The sequence below is a fragment of the Erigeron canadensis genome, chromosome 1, assembly GCF_010389155.1.
Source record: "Erigeron canadensis isolate Cc75 chromosome 1, C_canadensis_v1, whole genome shotgun sequence".
NCBI lineage: Eukaryota > Viridiplantae > Streptophyta > Magnoliopsida > Asterales > Asteraceae > Erigeron > Erigeron canadensis.
This window is the reverse complement of record NC_057761.1, coordinates 43,475,960-43,491,480: the sequence shown is the minus strand read 5'-3', so window position 1 is coordinate 43,491,480 and position 15,521 is coordinate 43,475,960. Positions and strand designations below refer to the sequence as shown.

The 15,521-nt window shown below is 34.9% G+C and overlaps 4 protein-coding genes across 6 annotated transcripts; 2 read left to right on the top strand and 2 right to left on the bottom strand.

Moving 5' to 3' along the window:
• Positions 1-3,676: 3,676 nt before the first annotated feature.
• On the top strand, positions 3,677-9,084 carry LOC122605418 (U-box domain-containing protein 45-like). Of its 2 annotated transcripts, XM_043778370.1 has the most exons (6): positions 3,677-3,779; positions 4,613-4,708; positions 5,289-5,474; positions 5,814-5,921; positions 6,355-7,511; positions 8,124-9,084. In XM_043778370.1, exons 2-6 carry the CDS (start codon positions 4,658-4,660, stop codon positions 8,899-8,901), a joined length of 2,280 nt encoding a protein of 759 aa, XP_043634305.1. In that variant the 5' UTR covers positions 3,677-3,779; positions 4,613-4,657; the 3' UTR covers positions 8,902-9,084. The 2 variants fall into 2 exon arrangements, with proteins under 2 accessions (XP_043634305.1, XP_043634313.1); XM_043778378.1 differs by lacking the exon at positions 3,677-3,779 and having other exon boundaries at positions 4,579-4,708.
• Positions 9,085-9,320: 236 nt separating this feature from the next.
• On the bottom strand, positions 9,321-10,156 carry LOC122584867. The gene has a single exon (XM_043756972.1). It carries the CDS (start codon positions 10,146-10,148, stop codon positions 9,528-9,530), a length of 621 nt encoding a protein of 206 aa, XP_043612907.1. The 5' UTR covers positions 10,149-10,156; the 3' UTR covers positions 9,321-9,527.
• Positions 10,157-11,451: 1,295 nt separating this feature from the next.
• Positions 11,452-13,017, top strand: LOC122584841 (OVARIAN TUMOR DOMAIN-containing deubiquitinating enzyme 4-like). 2 transcript variants are annotated; one of them, XM_043756905.1, is made up of 5 exons: positions 11,452-11,568; positions 11,664-11,785; positions 12,156-12,196; positions 12,471-12,616; positions 12,727-13,017. In XM_043756905.1, the coding sequence occupies exons 1-5, from the start codon at positions 11,520-11,522 to the stop codon at positions 12,735-12,737; spliced, it is 369 nt and encodes a 122-aa protein (XP_043612840.1). In that variant the 5' UTR covers positions 11,452-11,519; the 3' UTR covers positions 12,738-13,017. The 2 variants fall into 2 exon arrangements, with proteins under 2 accessions (XP_043612840.1, XP_043612841.1); XM_043756906.1 differs by having other exon boundaries at positions 11,491-11,547.
• Positions 12,970-15,480, bottom strand: LOC122584840 (aminoacylase-1-like). Its single transcript, XM_043756903.1, has 2 exons — positions 15,370-15,480; positions 12,970-14,578 (listed from the first exon to the last, which is right to left on the bottom strand). Exon 2 carries the CDS (start codon positions 14,520-14,522, stop codon positions 13,158-13,160), a length of 1,365 nt encoding a protein of 454 aa, XP_043612838.1. The 5' UTR covers positions 14,523-14,578; positions 15,370-15,480; the 3' UTR covers positions 12,970-13,157.
• Between the last annotated feature and the right edge of the window lie 41 nt (positions 15,481-15,521).

Below are 15,521 nucleotides of genomic sequence, written 5' to 3'. Positions count from 1 at the left end.
AACTAGAGGTGCAACTTTCGGTTAACCGGTTAGGTTATTTATATATAATAACCGAAATCGGTTTTTTTTTTAAAAAAAATAACCGATTTCGGTTAACCTATACCGGTTAATAACCGGTTTGTGTTTGGAAAAACCTTAACCGGTGTAATCGGTTCCGGTTAATAATAACCGGTTAACCGATACCGGTTAACCTATTTCCAGTTTTTTTTAACCGGACACATCATACAAATGATTCAAAAAAGTTAAGTTATTAAAGTCTTACCTTGGAACCCATCTCTACCGACTTCCAATCCATCCCTATTAAAAAAAAACACTCCTGCGAGTTTTGTCACATGGATTCAACAAATCAAATCAAATCCCATCAATTTCTGGTTCTATTATCTGAATCTTCATCGGGGGTTCTTGGTCCTCGTCGTCAACAAATCAAATCAAATCAAACAAGATCACACACCAAGAAAAAACCCAAACGAAGTTGAATGGGTTTTTTGTGGGGTTTTTTTGTGTCATCGATTGAATGGGGAAGAAAAGGTTTAGAAAAGGAGTTTAAGGAATTAAGGCAGCGGTGGGTGTAAAGAAAAAGGTATGAGATTGGCTAGTGTTAATCAGTATATATATATATATTTTTTGTGTATGTATGGTAGGTTAACCGATTAACCGGTTTTTTTTAAAAAAAATTAACCGATTACCGGTTAATCGGTTATGATCGGTTTCTGTTTTCAAAATGTCAAATCGATTCCTAATTGTCGGTTCCTAACCTATAATCGATTATTACTGTATCGGTTACTAACCGGTTACGGTTATAGGTTAACTTTCGAATCGGTTCGGTTAATCGGTTTTTTTGTACACCTTTACATAGAACTACATTCTAAACTTATTACTAGAACTAAAAAAGAGTAATTTAAGAAAATCACAATTTACTAACTTGATGTCATGCGTTAAGTTCAAGACATATTTCTAGAAAAATAATTTAAGAAAACCACAATTTACTAAATTTCGTTTTTTAATAAAATCAGTCTTCCTAAATACAATCATTATTCTGTTGTCAACATAATAAAATAGTTACTTAGCAAATGAATTAAATATACATAGTTACGCCAAAAAAAAAATATACATCGGTTGATATTTATTTAAAGGTAAAAACTTCGTTAATTATAACGTAAAAAAAACAAAACAAAACATATAATAACACGTCATGATATATATTTTTTTTTTCTGTTGATCGCATTTTGAATTTATTATTAACATTGTTTATATTTTGAACTTTTTTATGTTTTATGTATTGTAATAACTTAAGTATTATGCCATTCTAAATGTATGTGTATTTACACCGTTAGATTTGTTGACAAGTTTTTATATGTAACATTGACATCACAATTTTTAACCTATAATAAGTTATCTTAATACTATCCGGGTATTACCCGGGTGCTTAAGCTAGTAAATACAAATATTTGATAAGTACACATCACACGCGTCTAATGTAAAATTCACTTGTAAAAAAAAAAAAACCTATATAAGTACAAATAAAGGTTATATATACATACATATATTGTAGATATAGAAGATAGGGATTATGTGGCAATTTAATACTTAAGCTTGGGTATGGGACCTATCGTATTTTAATATTTAATCCATAAAAAACACAGAGACTATTTATCCTTTTTACAATAAATATTAAAAACTTATAACCAAACTTAATTTTTTTTTTTTTTGTGCTAACAATATACAGAGAGTGTTTATTTACATATTTTATTTTGTCTACGTCATGTTTCTTGTACATGCGCTCCTGCTACCGACATCGGTATTCCTGACGACAATGGTGGATGATGGGGTGACAAGCTTGTTGGCGTGTACATTGTGTATGTTCCGTTCGGGGCGGTTACTGATGCTTGTGTATGGTATGGTGTCCAAACTTGTTGTAGTTGCTCGGTGTTGCCGTATATGTGTATGCGATTGTTGGTATAACAACGGTTGTGGTATTAGCGTCTGGAGAAATTGAGGTTGGGCATGCTGCTATAGCCATGATATATCGGATTATATGACTCTCCTTTCTGTTGGATGTGCCTGAACGAGGGGGGAAGACCGTCGCTCCAGCTAGGATTCAGAGGGGGTACTAACAATTCTGCCCCGAAGGATACTGTTGCCGCGCGGGTTGGAGTTGTTCTAGTATTCTACGCTTTGGTTGGCTCATTGATGGGGCTTTAGCTTGTATCTCCTGGTTTACCTCCTAACTTCCATCATCATAGTTGAGTTGTGTTCTTACCTCCCTAAGATAGGAGCTCCCGCATCATGGGGTTTAATGGCCACTCATCGCTTTTCAGTCGGTACGTACAACTATTATTGAGTTTCTGAGACTGGGTTCGAATCCAGGAGATGTCGGCGGCGTCTTCTCTTCCATCATCGTAATCCGTTACAAGATCAGTTAGAGAGTGCGGATGACGCCATTTGTTTAAGCAAGAGATCCCACTTACGTACTTAGGGTTAATCTTGCCGAGGAAAAGCGAATTCTCTTCGGGGACTTGCTGGTTGTTCCCTTAAAGTGATAGACTCGTCATCCACGCCACCAAGTATTTGTTCCCTTAAGTTAATATAGGAAGTCGAAATCCATAATTTGTGCTTTCCTTTTCCAATTTTTTAACCTTGTCTTGATGTTGAGTCACCCTATCCGATATTTTGAAAATTCTACCCCCATTCGAGTGTAGAACCATAACTATTGTGTGATGCAAGTGTTTAGTGAAATTCTGTTTCATTTTAAGTGGAAAAGTATTTAACATGTTAAAGTTATCAAAAAAAAAAAAAAATGATCATCTATTTATAGACACTTTGTCCAGGTGAATATGCTAGTAATTCTCCATTTTAGATAAAAAGGTAAGATTCTCCATGTAAAATAAAACAGAACATGTATTTCAACAAGTATTCTAGTTTACTTTTACATAAATTTATATAAATTAATGTGTTTTGACAACAAAACACATTACATAATTTTAAAAGGACATTACATAGCTAAAAATATATCAAAATGATTATAAAGAATTAGTTTCATTTACATCCAAAAAAACCTTTCATACCAAAAATCCAAAATACACCATGAACTACACGCACAAACACATGTAACTATATATTTGATTGCGATAAAAGATACACCCCGTTTTATGCAAAACTCCCCGTTTATACCCCGTTTTACATAAAACGGGGAGTTTTGCATTAAACGGGGTGTTCAACTAATACTTAGCGTTTTATGTAAAATGGGACCCAAAACGGGAGAATGACGCCTGTCATTCCCCTGACATGAGTGTCAAACCATGTGTAATTCTCAAACAGTGTTTTGTTGTCTACACACCGGGCATACGCCAAGTTTTATGTGAAACGGAGTACAAAACAGAGAGTTTTACATAAAATGAAACGTTTTAGTAGTGTTTATATGAATAGTGCGGTGTGTATTTATAGTATAACCCAACAAGAAATATCATTTCTCATAATAAAATGGGAATTCAAAACATTAGATACGCAATAGTAATATTTAATCAATATAATTATTCGATCTCAATAATCAACATCACATCAAGATTTTCAAAAAGAAACTATCACCTTAAAAACCTTGCACCTAAAGCCATCCCATCCCCAACCCCCTTCTTTCTTTCACAGTCTTAATCAACACCTCAACTCTGCTTCTCTAACAGATTTTTTTTTAGCAACAATGGTTATAAAATATCCAATATTTATTTAGTTTTTCGTAGTTTTATGTTCAAATGTTCTTTTGATGAAGCTTCCTGTTTATCTTGGTATGTTTTAAATCCTCATCTTTCTATCTATTGATTTTAAAGTTTTTTGTTTTCAATAATTTGTGTGCAAATGGGTTACTTATATTGGATTATCATAACCCGCAGCAAAAATGATTTATACAGTTAAAAGTTATTGTTAGGGACTGTTATTTTTATGAAGAATATAGTTAGCAAAATCCATTTATATTGTTCTTAGAAATTTTTGTATAAAGTATATATATAATATATATATATATATTTCTTGTAACTTGATTAGGTTGATGTCAAGTTCATATTTTTCCCACTCTTTATTCATTTTTAGACTTTTTGCAAATGGGCTATTTGTATTTTTCATTGGATTTTATTTTTGTTTATTTGTTGTTATAACTTGATCAAGATTTTGCAACTGGGTTGATGTCAAGTTCATATTTTTCATACTCTTTATTGATTTTTAAGACTTTTTTGCAAATGGGTTATTTATAAGTCTGTTTTTTCTATGATTTTTAAATTTGACTTAATCTCGGTTCGAACTCAGTTAACTCGAGTTTGACTCAATCTGACCTCAAGTAGCTCAGACTTGTTTTATTTGATTGGTTATAACTTATAAGTTCTGTAAATGAGGGATATATGGATTGGTGTAAATTATTTTGTTTTGTTATTGTTGTCATTTACTGGTCAAATCTTCAAATCTGGTGTATATGACTATATCTTATTTAAAAACAGTAAAAAAAGGTGTTTTGTCAAGATTTTTCTAAATATAAGTATATTAAATGCTACTCATGAGGTTGAATGATTTGATGAGATTTAAATGTGGTTTCAGAAATGTAACTGCTGTAAAATGTTGACTATTTCAGGTTATTTATATTTGAAGAGAAGTCATATTTAGGTGAATGTAAATCATGGAAAATTCCGAAATCGAAGAGACTTTGTTTGCTCTTGGTAAACCAAAGGTATATTTAGGGTTATTTCTTCTAATGTAATTTGATTAGATTAAGTATGGAGTTCCTATTCGGATGTTAAGTATTGATACATATATGTACATTGAAGTGTATGTGCACATCTTTTTCGTTTCTTCTTCTTAGTATATTATGAATCCTATATATGAGTTGACATTTCATTGATATTCAGTATAATCATTCATAATGATAAAAAGAGATTAATGTCATCAATATTCAGAAGTTTTAAACCGTAGGCCTCAAACAATCATTGGTTATCAATGCATCTAGATAATAGATTCAACCAACTTGAACTAATTGTGTTTTGATGATTTCTGATTGTTATCTTCTTTCTCAATATTTATTTCTTGAGCTCCTAAGTTTTGCATTATCCTGATCAACCTGGGAAATTTGCCGCGCGGTTTTAGTTTATTAGGATCAGTGGCCCTCTCTTGAATGTCATGTGCCCAAATGATATTTACTCATTTGCCACTAACTGTGATGGATCCCTTTTAGATGAACTGCTTTGTATGTGTTACGAATGTGTTGGATTGTTTGTTTGTAGACTGATAGCGGTTTTATACTTTTATTGTAGCTACATGGAGAAATGTGCAAGATACTCTCTTTGATGTATGTCAAAGTGTTGAGTGTTTTTCCTGAGCTAGAAGCTGCTCGTCCGCAAAGTACTTCAGGGATTCAAGCATTATGTTCTTTGCACATAGCATTAGAGAAAACCAAGACAGTTCTTCAACATTGTGCCGAATGTAGCAAAATTTACTTGGTAATGTCTCTATCTTTTTCATGATTGTTACTTTGTACTCAGTTGTCCATAAAAAGGGCAATACTCACTGTTTCCGGTTATCGTGAAGTAAATGCACCTTTTTTTCAGTTAGAATAAAATCCAGATTTACCTATACTCCCATTTACAATCATCACAAGATGGCATTGTTGCAAGATTTTTCAAGTTTAGATTAATCTTGCCTCGAACAACTTTAATTGTGCCATCCGGTCTTGTAACTTTCTTCTAATGGACTTATGCACATGTTTTAATTCCTTGATGGACGAGTAACGTTTTTTATTCCTTGATGACTTATGCACATGTTTTAATTGTTTTGTGCAGGCAATAATAGGAGACTCTGTTGTTTTGAAATTTGAGAAGGCGAGATCAGCTCTTGAAGATAGCCTTAGGAAAGTTGAAGATATAGTTCCACAAACTATAGGTTGTCAGGTATTAAATGCAAACCTTTTGCCATACCTTTTTATTAGTGGTAAGAAGATGGATGGGTCAGGCATGCTGATTAGTGGGTCAAAAATGAGTTTGGTTGAAATTGTTAATTTTTGTATGGGCAAAAAGGTCGATTTGGGTTGGTTGAAGCACTTTTTGTTAGATTTTGTTACTTTCTATTAATAATCATTGGGTCGAATATTAATTACAAAATTAAATAGTATTTCAATGATAAGCTGGTATTGTGAATAAATGATTTAGGAGGTTCTATGCTATAAAAGTATACTTTGGGTGATTATTTGCCCACTGCCTTCATAGCTATTTTTATTTGTTAGAGATATGCATAACCTGATAGACCCATTCAAAATAAATGGGTTGCAATTCCTTAGCTAAAGCATGAAGTATATTTATCTAACGGTGAATTTTCATGTCCCAGATTTCTGATATATTAGTTGAGCTTGTAGGGATAGAGTTTTCACTTGATCCATCAGAGAAGCAAATAGGTGATGAGCTAATCGGGCTGCTTCAACAAGGTAGAAATTTTAGTAACACTAGTGACAATAATGAATTAGAAACTTTTCATCAAGCTGCGTCTAAGCTCGGGATTACATCTTCACGGGCCGCTCTTCGAGAGAGGCGGGCTCTCAAGAAACTCGTGGAGAAAGCCCGAATAGAAGAAGATAAAAGAAAAGAATCAATCGTAGCCTATCTTTTACATCTCATGAGAAAATACACAAAACTATTTAGAAGTGATTTCTCAGATGATAATGATTCACAGGGCTCGACACCATGTTCACCTACAGTACATGGATCTTTCGAGGGTTACAGTGGGTCTGGGACCCACACTTTTGAAAGGCAACTATCGAAACTTAGCTCTTTTAACTTCAAACCGAACTTCCGTCGGTCTGGGCAAGTCCCTATGCCACCTGAAGAGCTAAGATGCCCGATTTCGTTACAGCTTATGTATGATCCAGTCATAATTGCATCTGGGCAGACGTATGAGAGAATCTGCATTGAGAAATGGTTTAGTGATGGGCACAACACATGTCCAAAGAGTCAACAGCAGTTGAGTCATTTAGGTTTGACTCCTAATTATTGTGTCAAGGGTTTGGTTGCGAGTTGGTGTGAACATAACGGGGTTATGGTTCCTGAAGGACCACCTGACTCCCTTGATTTAAATTACTGGCGACTTTCATTGTCGGAAAGCGAATCTGTAAATTCAAAACCCATGGAAAGTATCGGGTCGTTCAAATATAAGGGTATGAAGGTGGCACCTTTACCTTTGGATGAAAGTTATGTTATTGAAGGTGATGAGTCAGAGATTGCGGTTGACCATGAGGGTAATGTACTTGAGGGTTATGATAAGTTATTGAAAGTTCTACAGACCGAGGAGAATTTGAGGAAAAAGTGTAGAGTTGTAGAGAAAATTCGGCGTTTGCTAAAAGATGATGAAGAGGCTCGGATTTATATGGGTGCTAATGGGTTTGCTGACGCGCTGTTGCAGTTTTTGGAGGCCAGTTTGCATGAACAAGATGAGTTTTCTCAAGAAAATGGAGCTATGGCTCTCTTCAACCTTGCTGTAAATAACAATAGGTATGTTCTATGATTTTTTGTATCAACATACAGAAACTCCATGTTTTAGCCTGTTAAAAGTTTTCTTAGTCTTCTTTTTTTGAACAGCGATATTATATTAATATAAACTCTTTCGGCATGAAGCCGAAAGAAAAATCAAAGTTCAGAGTTTTCTTAGTCTTATTTGTCATAGTTTGACTTTTTAAGTCTCTTTCTTTCAACTTTGACCGTTAATATTTTTGTTTGTGTTATATAGATCTTGATATAAAATATGCCGATGGATTGAGTTTTAAATGTACTTTTCATTGATATATAATATAAACAAAAATATCTGCGGTCAAAGTTAAAAGAAAAAGACTTACAAAGTCAAACTAGGACTTTTTAAATGTGATGGTGGCCCGGTGGGAGTATAAGTCAAGTAAATATGTTCGCGACCACCCAATACGTTATGTTCAACATAAAGAACTATATGTTTCGGCCCGTTACCCAACTGCTCGACAACCCACTTCGTCAATTCAATCTAACATATACATTCTAAGATCTTGTGGTTTGTGTTCGTTTATCGTATATTTTTGCAAGAAACATGATTAAATGCTAACAAACCCTATTATGGTCTCGTGTTTTTTTTTTCAGAAACAAAGAAATGTTGTTATCAGCTGGAATCCTTTCTCTGATGCTGCAGATGATTGAAGGGACAAAATCAGTAAATGCAGCCATAGCCCTGTACCTAAACCTATCGTGTCTACATCAAGCCAAACCCATCATAGGTTCGAGCGAGGCGGTCCCATTCCTCATTGAGGTTCTTCAAGGCACTAACGATTCACAATGCAAAAGCGACTCCCTTCATGCTCTCTACCACCTCTCATCACTCCATTCCAACATCCCGAGACTCATATCATCTGGCATCATAACCGCCCTTCAACCCTTTCTTGTCAATCTAGATTCCAACTCATGGACTGAGAAAGCCATAGCCGTGTTAATAAACTTGGCAGTAACTAATTCAGGCAGAGCCGAGATCATAGCTGGTCCAGGTCTTGTTAGTGGGCTGTCGATGTTACTTGACATGGGTGAACCGGATATTCAAGAGCAGGCTGCAGCGTGTTTACTGATTTTGTGCACTGGAAGCGTTAAGTGTAGTGAAATGGTGCTACAAGAAGGGGTGATACCTTCTCTTGTAGCGATTTCAGTTAACGGGACAATGAGAGGGAAACAAAAAGCACAAAAGCTGTTGCTGGTTTTCCGAGAGCAGAGGCAGAGAGATCCACCGGTGGTGGTTCAGGGCAGTGTAGTAGGACAGTGTGAGGGTGGCGATGAGCGGAAGATGTTAAGTAAGTCCACATCTAGGAGGAAGATGGGAAGAGCTTGGAGTTTTTGGAAAAAGAACAAGAGTTTTTCTGTCTACCAATGTTGAACTCTTGATTCTTATGGATAGAAAGTGTAAATCGGATAACTTACAGTTTTTTTTTTTTTCTTTTACCGTTGGTATTTAGGATGCAGTTTTCCCCCCTTCTTCCACGAAAGGAGATGTATAGTCTTTTATCTAAAAGAATTTTGTCCTTTTCTTTTATATACATATGGCATCACATTTCTTTTATCTAGTTTTATACATAAATCATAAATATGGTAAGATATAATTACATGAAACGCCTGCAACTCTGCAGAGTAATTTTGTCTTCTAAATTGACAACTTGAATAAAACAGAAGTAAAATCTAAAAATATTTAAAGTATTAAATGAAATTAGTGATTAATGAAAACTTATTAAAGAAAATTAATCGGAAATAAACTTCAACTGTTTAAGCAAAGCTACAATTACATAATAACAAGGGGGCTTCTTCTCATCAGGACGACGATGTGCTTGACAATGCCCTTGGTGACATATGCCAACCCGCTTCGAATAGCTCGAATATTTGATCATCCGACTGAACAATTTCGTTGCTACTAGCTCGTGCCGAGTAAAGAAACTCACCGTTAGCGTCTTCCATGTTATCATTCTCTTTCTCAAATTCGTCGTTAATCTCTTGTATTGCCTTCTCAAACTATTTTTCGTGACTAAAATCACTTTCGGTCTTTGAGGTATTCATGACCTCTTCTTTGTCACAAATCCCGGGTTTTACATTGTCTGGTTTGGACACATTTTCGTGTTGGAATGAGTTCTCAGGTTCAACTCTATATCCATGACATGTGATATCAATTACTATTTCCTTTTCGTCTTTCTTGAAAACACGGGCAAGAAAAGGTATCCGTTGCATAAACATTGGCACGTCGTGGTCAATGAAATCTTCGATTTGTTGGGGTAAAGACTCGGAGGATTTTAGCAAGTTATCGATTTTGTCAAACACACGGGTTGATGATGGGATAAGGGTCTCGATTATCTTTTCTATTATCAAAATATGATCATCAAAAAATAATAGGATTGCTAGCCCATGATGTCGCATTCCATACAATATTTTCGCCTTTTTTCCTTTTGGGGTTGTGAAAATGCGTATTCGTTTCAAGACATATTGGAGAATGGATATGAATAATGTCGCAAGAGTGAACAATATGCGACGCCTACGAGGTGTCATTTTGGTGTCGGGAGTTGGATCTTGGATGATGGCCGAGGGGAAGCCTTGAAATGGTAAGAAATGTGTTCGTATAGAAATTGAAACGAGTCCCATAAACTTGTTATTTGATTAAATGAAGCCATTGGCGAATGAGATATTTTGTTGTCGATAAAGACACCAACCCATGGGTTGTTACATAAATTTGATTTGAAAAAGTCATGAAAATGTCCGAAAATTTGGTACCAATTCACAAGGGAAAACCTGAAGTTTGTTGCTTATGATTATTGTAACCGATAGATTAGGACAATGCTACAAGGCCAAAAATCAATAAGGGTGTTCTTTCACACTATAATTATCTAAAATTAGAAAGAGAGAAAATAACATGAGTACCCAAATTTTTATAAAAATATAACAATTTAACCAACTTTTTTCAGATTTTCACAAAATACCCAACAAAATCGTAATAACAAGTGAAAATCATAATGAGATTTTGAAAATCGCTATAAGATTTAGAAAATCGTTATGAGATTTGGCAAAATCTCATAGAGATTTTGTAAAATCGCATAAAGATTTTGAAAATCGCATAGAGATTTTCAAAATCTTTATGACATTTTGATTTTTTTTTTATTTTGACTTTTTTTGAAATTTTGACTTTCGCGTTACGTTTTGTGACTTTATTTTTTGAGATTTCGACTTTTTTTTTTATTGAAAATACACTATTCAAAAATTAAAATCTTAATAAAAAAAAATTAAAAAAAAAGAAGTCAAAATCTATAATCTCTATGCGATTTTCAAGATCTCTATAAGAATTTAAAATCTCTATGCGATTTTTCAAAATCTCATAGCGATTTTCAAAATCTTATTGCGATTTTTTACTTTTTATTGCGATTTTATTGGGTATTTTGTGATAATTCAAAAAAAAAAATGGTTAAATTGGTATATTTTTTCTAAAAATTGGGTACTCATGTTATTTTCTCTTAGAAATATTGTAACTTTGTTTAACAAATTATTCTTAACACTTGCATCCCAATTATTTTACAATACATACTTTTCCGTTGATTATCCTGGAAGCAGTCTCTCTACTCTACTCTTGGGAAGAGGCATGACCGTCTACATTTCATCTCCGGTATGAATTTTTTTCATTTACTCACGAGGTTAAATGAATAAGGAATTGGTATGCACACAACATTAGTTAGTCAGTATACGATAGTTGCACGCTTTATGTTTTTACACATTATGCTTGTAACTGTCGTGTATGACTAACTTTTGTTACTGACATACCATCTCCCAAAACGAATATGAACCATACGAAATAAAGGTTCACTGGGCAGAAAAGCTGATCCCTTTGGAATTTGATTCTCCGATCACTCTACTTTTCAACATTCCAAACACATATTCTTTGTCTCTTGAGGTGTCCAAATCTATATGAATGTATATATTTTGTCAGTCTTAGCAATTAAGCGAGACTGAAAATTTGTTTTATTCATGTCAAAAACTAGAAAATTATCATTGGGTAGCGATTTTCGTGTAATTAGTATGTCCTGTTCGTTTTTCATTGGAAAGTTATATATATTCAAGTGGAAATAGAAGAAATGTTTATTGGTTGGAAACTGTTTATATGAACTGCAGGCATACGTGGAGATGGAAGATGCTTGTTTCGATCGGTTGTGCATGGAGCTTGTTTGAGATCAGGAAGGCCAGTTCCAAAGGAGAATGTTATTCAGGAACTTGCTGATGATCTCAGAACCAAGGTATCAGATTTATTGCTAATGAGTTTCAAACTTTTTCCTTTACAAATTTGCATAAAAAGTTCACATAATGTGAATATCCAATTGTAGATGAGTAGATTAAAAATCCATACAGTTTTAGAAATGTATAGTTAATGCCAAAACGTGATGAAGTCTTAGTTAATGCCAAAAATGGTGAAAGTGGATCATAAGGGGTGCCTTATGACATAGGAATTAGGAAGTATAGAATATTGGAGCCCTATGACAAAGCTTCATCCATTTATCACAGAATTTGTATTTTAAGGTTGTTGAAGTCTTGTAAAAGATCTTGTCTTGTTAGCGATTTATTACTAATGCTGTTGCTTTTCATGATATGTATCAATTTATCTGATAGGTCGTGAACGAGTTGATCAAGCGTCGGGCTGAAACTGAATGGTAAGATTAAATCTTTGGGTAGTGGCTAATGGGCCAGTCAGTGCTTTCTTTCTTTGAACCGGTTAGGAAAAAAACATTTTAATTTGTTGTACAACAAATCTAACTTGTAATTCAATACTTGGTTCAACATAACTGATTAAGTACTACTTATCTATATAGAACATCTCTCTATAGTCTGTAATATAACAAGATAGGTCAGTCATGTGGATTAAATTATTGAAACCAGCTTTATGATATTATGATTATTCACTGACCAATTGACCAGATATTTCAGGTTTCTTGAAGGCGATTTTGAGGCATATGTCTCACATATGCAGCGGTCTCATGTTTGGGGTGGTGAACCAGAACTGCTTATGGCCTCACATGTCCTCATGTTTGGGGTGGTGAACCAGAACTGCTTATGGCCTCACATGTCCTCAAGTATGTATATCAAAGTTTTAATGCGTAAAATTTTCATGAACTCTTTGATGTTTCTACGTGTTTTCTGAACCTTTTCAAACTTCAATCGTGATATTTATCTTCTTTGGCAGGCTGCCTATAACGGTTTATATGGGGGACAAGAAGTCCAGTTCTGTTAAAGTTGTAGCACAATATGGACGAGAATATGGGAAGGAAAACCCAGTCAGTGTTCTTTATCATGCTTATGGACATTATGATCTCTTGAAGGGTCCTCTAACTGAAGTGTAAATCGGGCACATGACAGTCTGACAAATGCTTATGTTTTTAGGAATTCAAACTACTTTATAAACGAATGCACCTGTAAACAACAGTTATATCTATAAATTTGAATTCCATAGTTCAGGGGAATTGTTACAACAAAACATGCAATCGTGCAAATATGTGTATATTCATGACATTGTACAGCAATGAGACAAATATAAACAAGGAATTATATAATCCAGGCAACATGACATTTATGTTGACATGTTTAGGTAACAAGCAATAAGATTACTATGGTCCATTATTCAATCTTGTACCTGTAACCAGGTGTTGCCCCCTCAAAGGAACTCAAAGCCATGATGATGGATTCATACACTTTAATTCCCTCCAAGAAAACTGAGTCCTTCAAAAACTCGTTATGATCGTGGAGTAAGATTGGGGTGTTCCTCATAGGAGAAAAACCAAACGCAGGAATACCAAGATATCGCACATATCTAGCATCTGTCGTTGAAGCCAATATCTCTGGTTTTGAGAGTTCCCTGCCACAACCTTCCATAGCATCTTTAAAAATGGTCCACCATGGATTTGAATCATTTGGAGATGTCATTAGAGGTCGCCCCATATAATCTCTAAGTGGTCCCTTCTCAATAATATGATAGCTCATGTTCCGTACTGCAGGTGCCCATTCATCAGCTATGCGTTTCTTTAGTAGATCCGGATCAGCAGTTGGTGGTAACCGAATGTCATAACCTGCTTCTGCCTCAGAAGGTTGCATGTTCATTGCAAAGTTCCCGTCACCGGAAGGAATTCCTGCTTTCATATAAACCAGGTTTGCCGAACAAACCTCAGAGTTTGCCAACACACCGGCCTTAACCAAGTCAAACTGGGTTTCTCTAAACTTGGACACAACCTCGGCACTCTTCATCAGATTCTCCATGGCACTATTATCAAACATCCTTGAACCGTGTCCTGGCATACCAACAGCTTTGATAATAAGATTCAAAGGAGATCTATCTGCATAAAAAACCCGATATTGATCATTAGTCGAAGCCTGCCCCTCATCTAGAAAAAACCCAACGTTGAGTTCTTCAAACTCCTTTGCTTTCACAAACTTAGCCATCCCATCGAACCCACCAATTTCCTCCTCGGGGACATAACAAATATGGATTGTTCGCATTGGTTTGAAGTCGGGGTCTCTTAAAATGATGTTTCTGATGGCTTCTAGGTACTGGATAGCAATGCATTTGTCATCCTGGGCACCACGGGCAAAGATCTTCCCATCGTCAGTTTTGACAGCAGAAAAGGGAGGATGGAACCACTTTGAGGGTTCAGCAGGGACGGAATCAAGGTGGGAGTTAAAGAGTATAGATGGAAGTGATGGATTTAAGCCAGGGAAAGTGACGAGAAGAAGAGGTTTCTGTGGTGTAGTTAGGTAAATGGTTTGGGTTTGGAGGTTAGGAATGGATTTGGCCAAGTCATTGAGAAAGGAAACCGCAGTAGAGTAGTCTGGATTTGGATGGGCTGTGTTTATTCTCAGGTATTGTTGAAAACGAGTGACTGCATCTTCAGGTATTTGTTGTGTTGTTTGTGAGAAGAGGGCTAGAAATACGAGTGTGAGGGTCGACTGGATTAAGAAACTTTGGTTGTAATAGATTGTTTGGGTCATGGTGGTTAAAAATAAGATTTCTGGTTTAGAAACCAGAATAATGTAAGATACTAATCCTGCATTTGACAGTAGAAAATGATTAGCATTCAACTTAATAACAGTCATATTACGGTAACTTAATAAGTCAAATCATCAAATAAGTCAGCATTATGGATAGAATAAATATGTTCAAAATCAAACAAAAATCCTGACTTCCTTAGTATGATAAAATTAACATGTCTTCTGTTTTTAATTGACAAAAAACTAGAAGATTATAGCACAAAACTAAATTTTAGTATCAATCAACTAGTAAAATGTTAATCAAGATAATCAGTAAATTTCCTATACCTACATTTAAGACTGCTATCATGTCGTTTTGATGGCTCAACTTGCCGTTTCATACTGTTCATTGGCGGTGTTTTTGTAATTCACCGCCTCCATAAATAAAATAAAAAAAAGAAAAAACCAAATGTGCCAACAAAACCCATAAGTATACAGCCATATAGGGTTGAGCATTGTTATATCATACAATCTATGTGCACAGTCTACTTCATCCTCCTACACATATAATCCTCTGAGATTTTGACATGGGTCGACACTCATTTTTCTTAATCTCATGTTTTTTTTTATTTTGCCACGTGTCCTAAGCGGATTTGTAGGCCTAAAACGTAGAACGAATTATCATCTTTGTAAGGCTTCAATGTTATTTTTGTTAACCGTTTTTTGACCTTTAATACACTTTGATAAGTTATAAAACACATGAAGATAAGCCAGTAAACAAAAATACAAAAGTATATTTCTGAAGATAAGCCCAGCCAAAAATAATAAGCATATAGCTTCGAAATAATAAGTAGAAATAATAACGGACCAGTAGTGGATTTGCTGTTGACGATGGTGGCTAGTCGCCGGAGACAGATAGGAGCGTGGAATTGTTGTTATTGGAGTTTGGATGGATTACTTCATTTTTACAGTATGATGTAGCGCGTCAGATACTTCCAAATTTTGTTTATGGAAAAATAC

Bases quoted from the DNA above. Each gene is read 5' to 3' on its own strand.
- LOC122605418 (XM_043778370.1), top strand. From the start codon at position 4,658: ATGGAAAATTCCGAAATCGAAGAGACTTTGTTTGCTCTTGGTAAACCA. The intron at 4,709-5,288 runs GTATATTTAGGG...CTTTTATTGTAG, and splicing joins TTGCTCTTGGTAAACCAAAG to CTACATGGAGAAATGTGCAA. The intron at 7,512-8,123 runs GTATGTTCTATG...TTTTTTTTTCAG, and splicing joins CTTGCTGTAAATAACAATAG to AAACAAAGAAATGTTGTTAT.
- LOC122584867 (XM_043756972.1), bottom strand. From the start codon at position 10,148: ATGGGACTCGTTTCAATTTCTATACGAACACATTTCTTACCATTTCAA.
- LOC122584841 (XM_043756905.1), top strand. From the start codon at position 11,520: ATGTCAAAAACTAGAAAATTATCATTGGGTAGCGATTTTCGTGTAATT. The intron at 11,569-11,663 runs GTATGTCCTGTT...TATGAACTGCAG, and splicing joins TAGCGATTTTCGTGTAATTA to GCATACGTGGAGATGGAAGA. The intron at 12,197-12,470 runs GTAAGATTAAAT...CAGATATTTCAG, and splicing joins CGTCGGGCTGAAACTGAATG to GTTTCTTGAAGGCGATTTTG.
- LOC122584840 (XM_043756903.1), bottom strand. From the start codon at position 14,522: ATGACCCAAACAATCTATTACAACCAAAGTTTCTTAATCCAGTCGACC.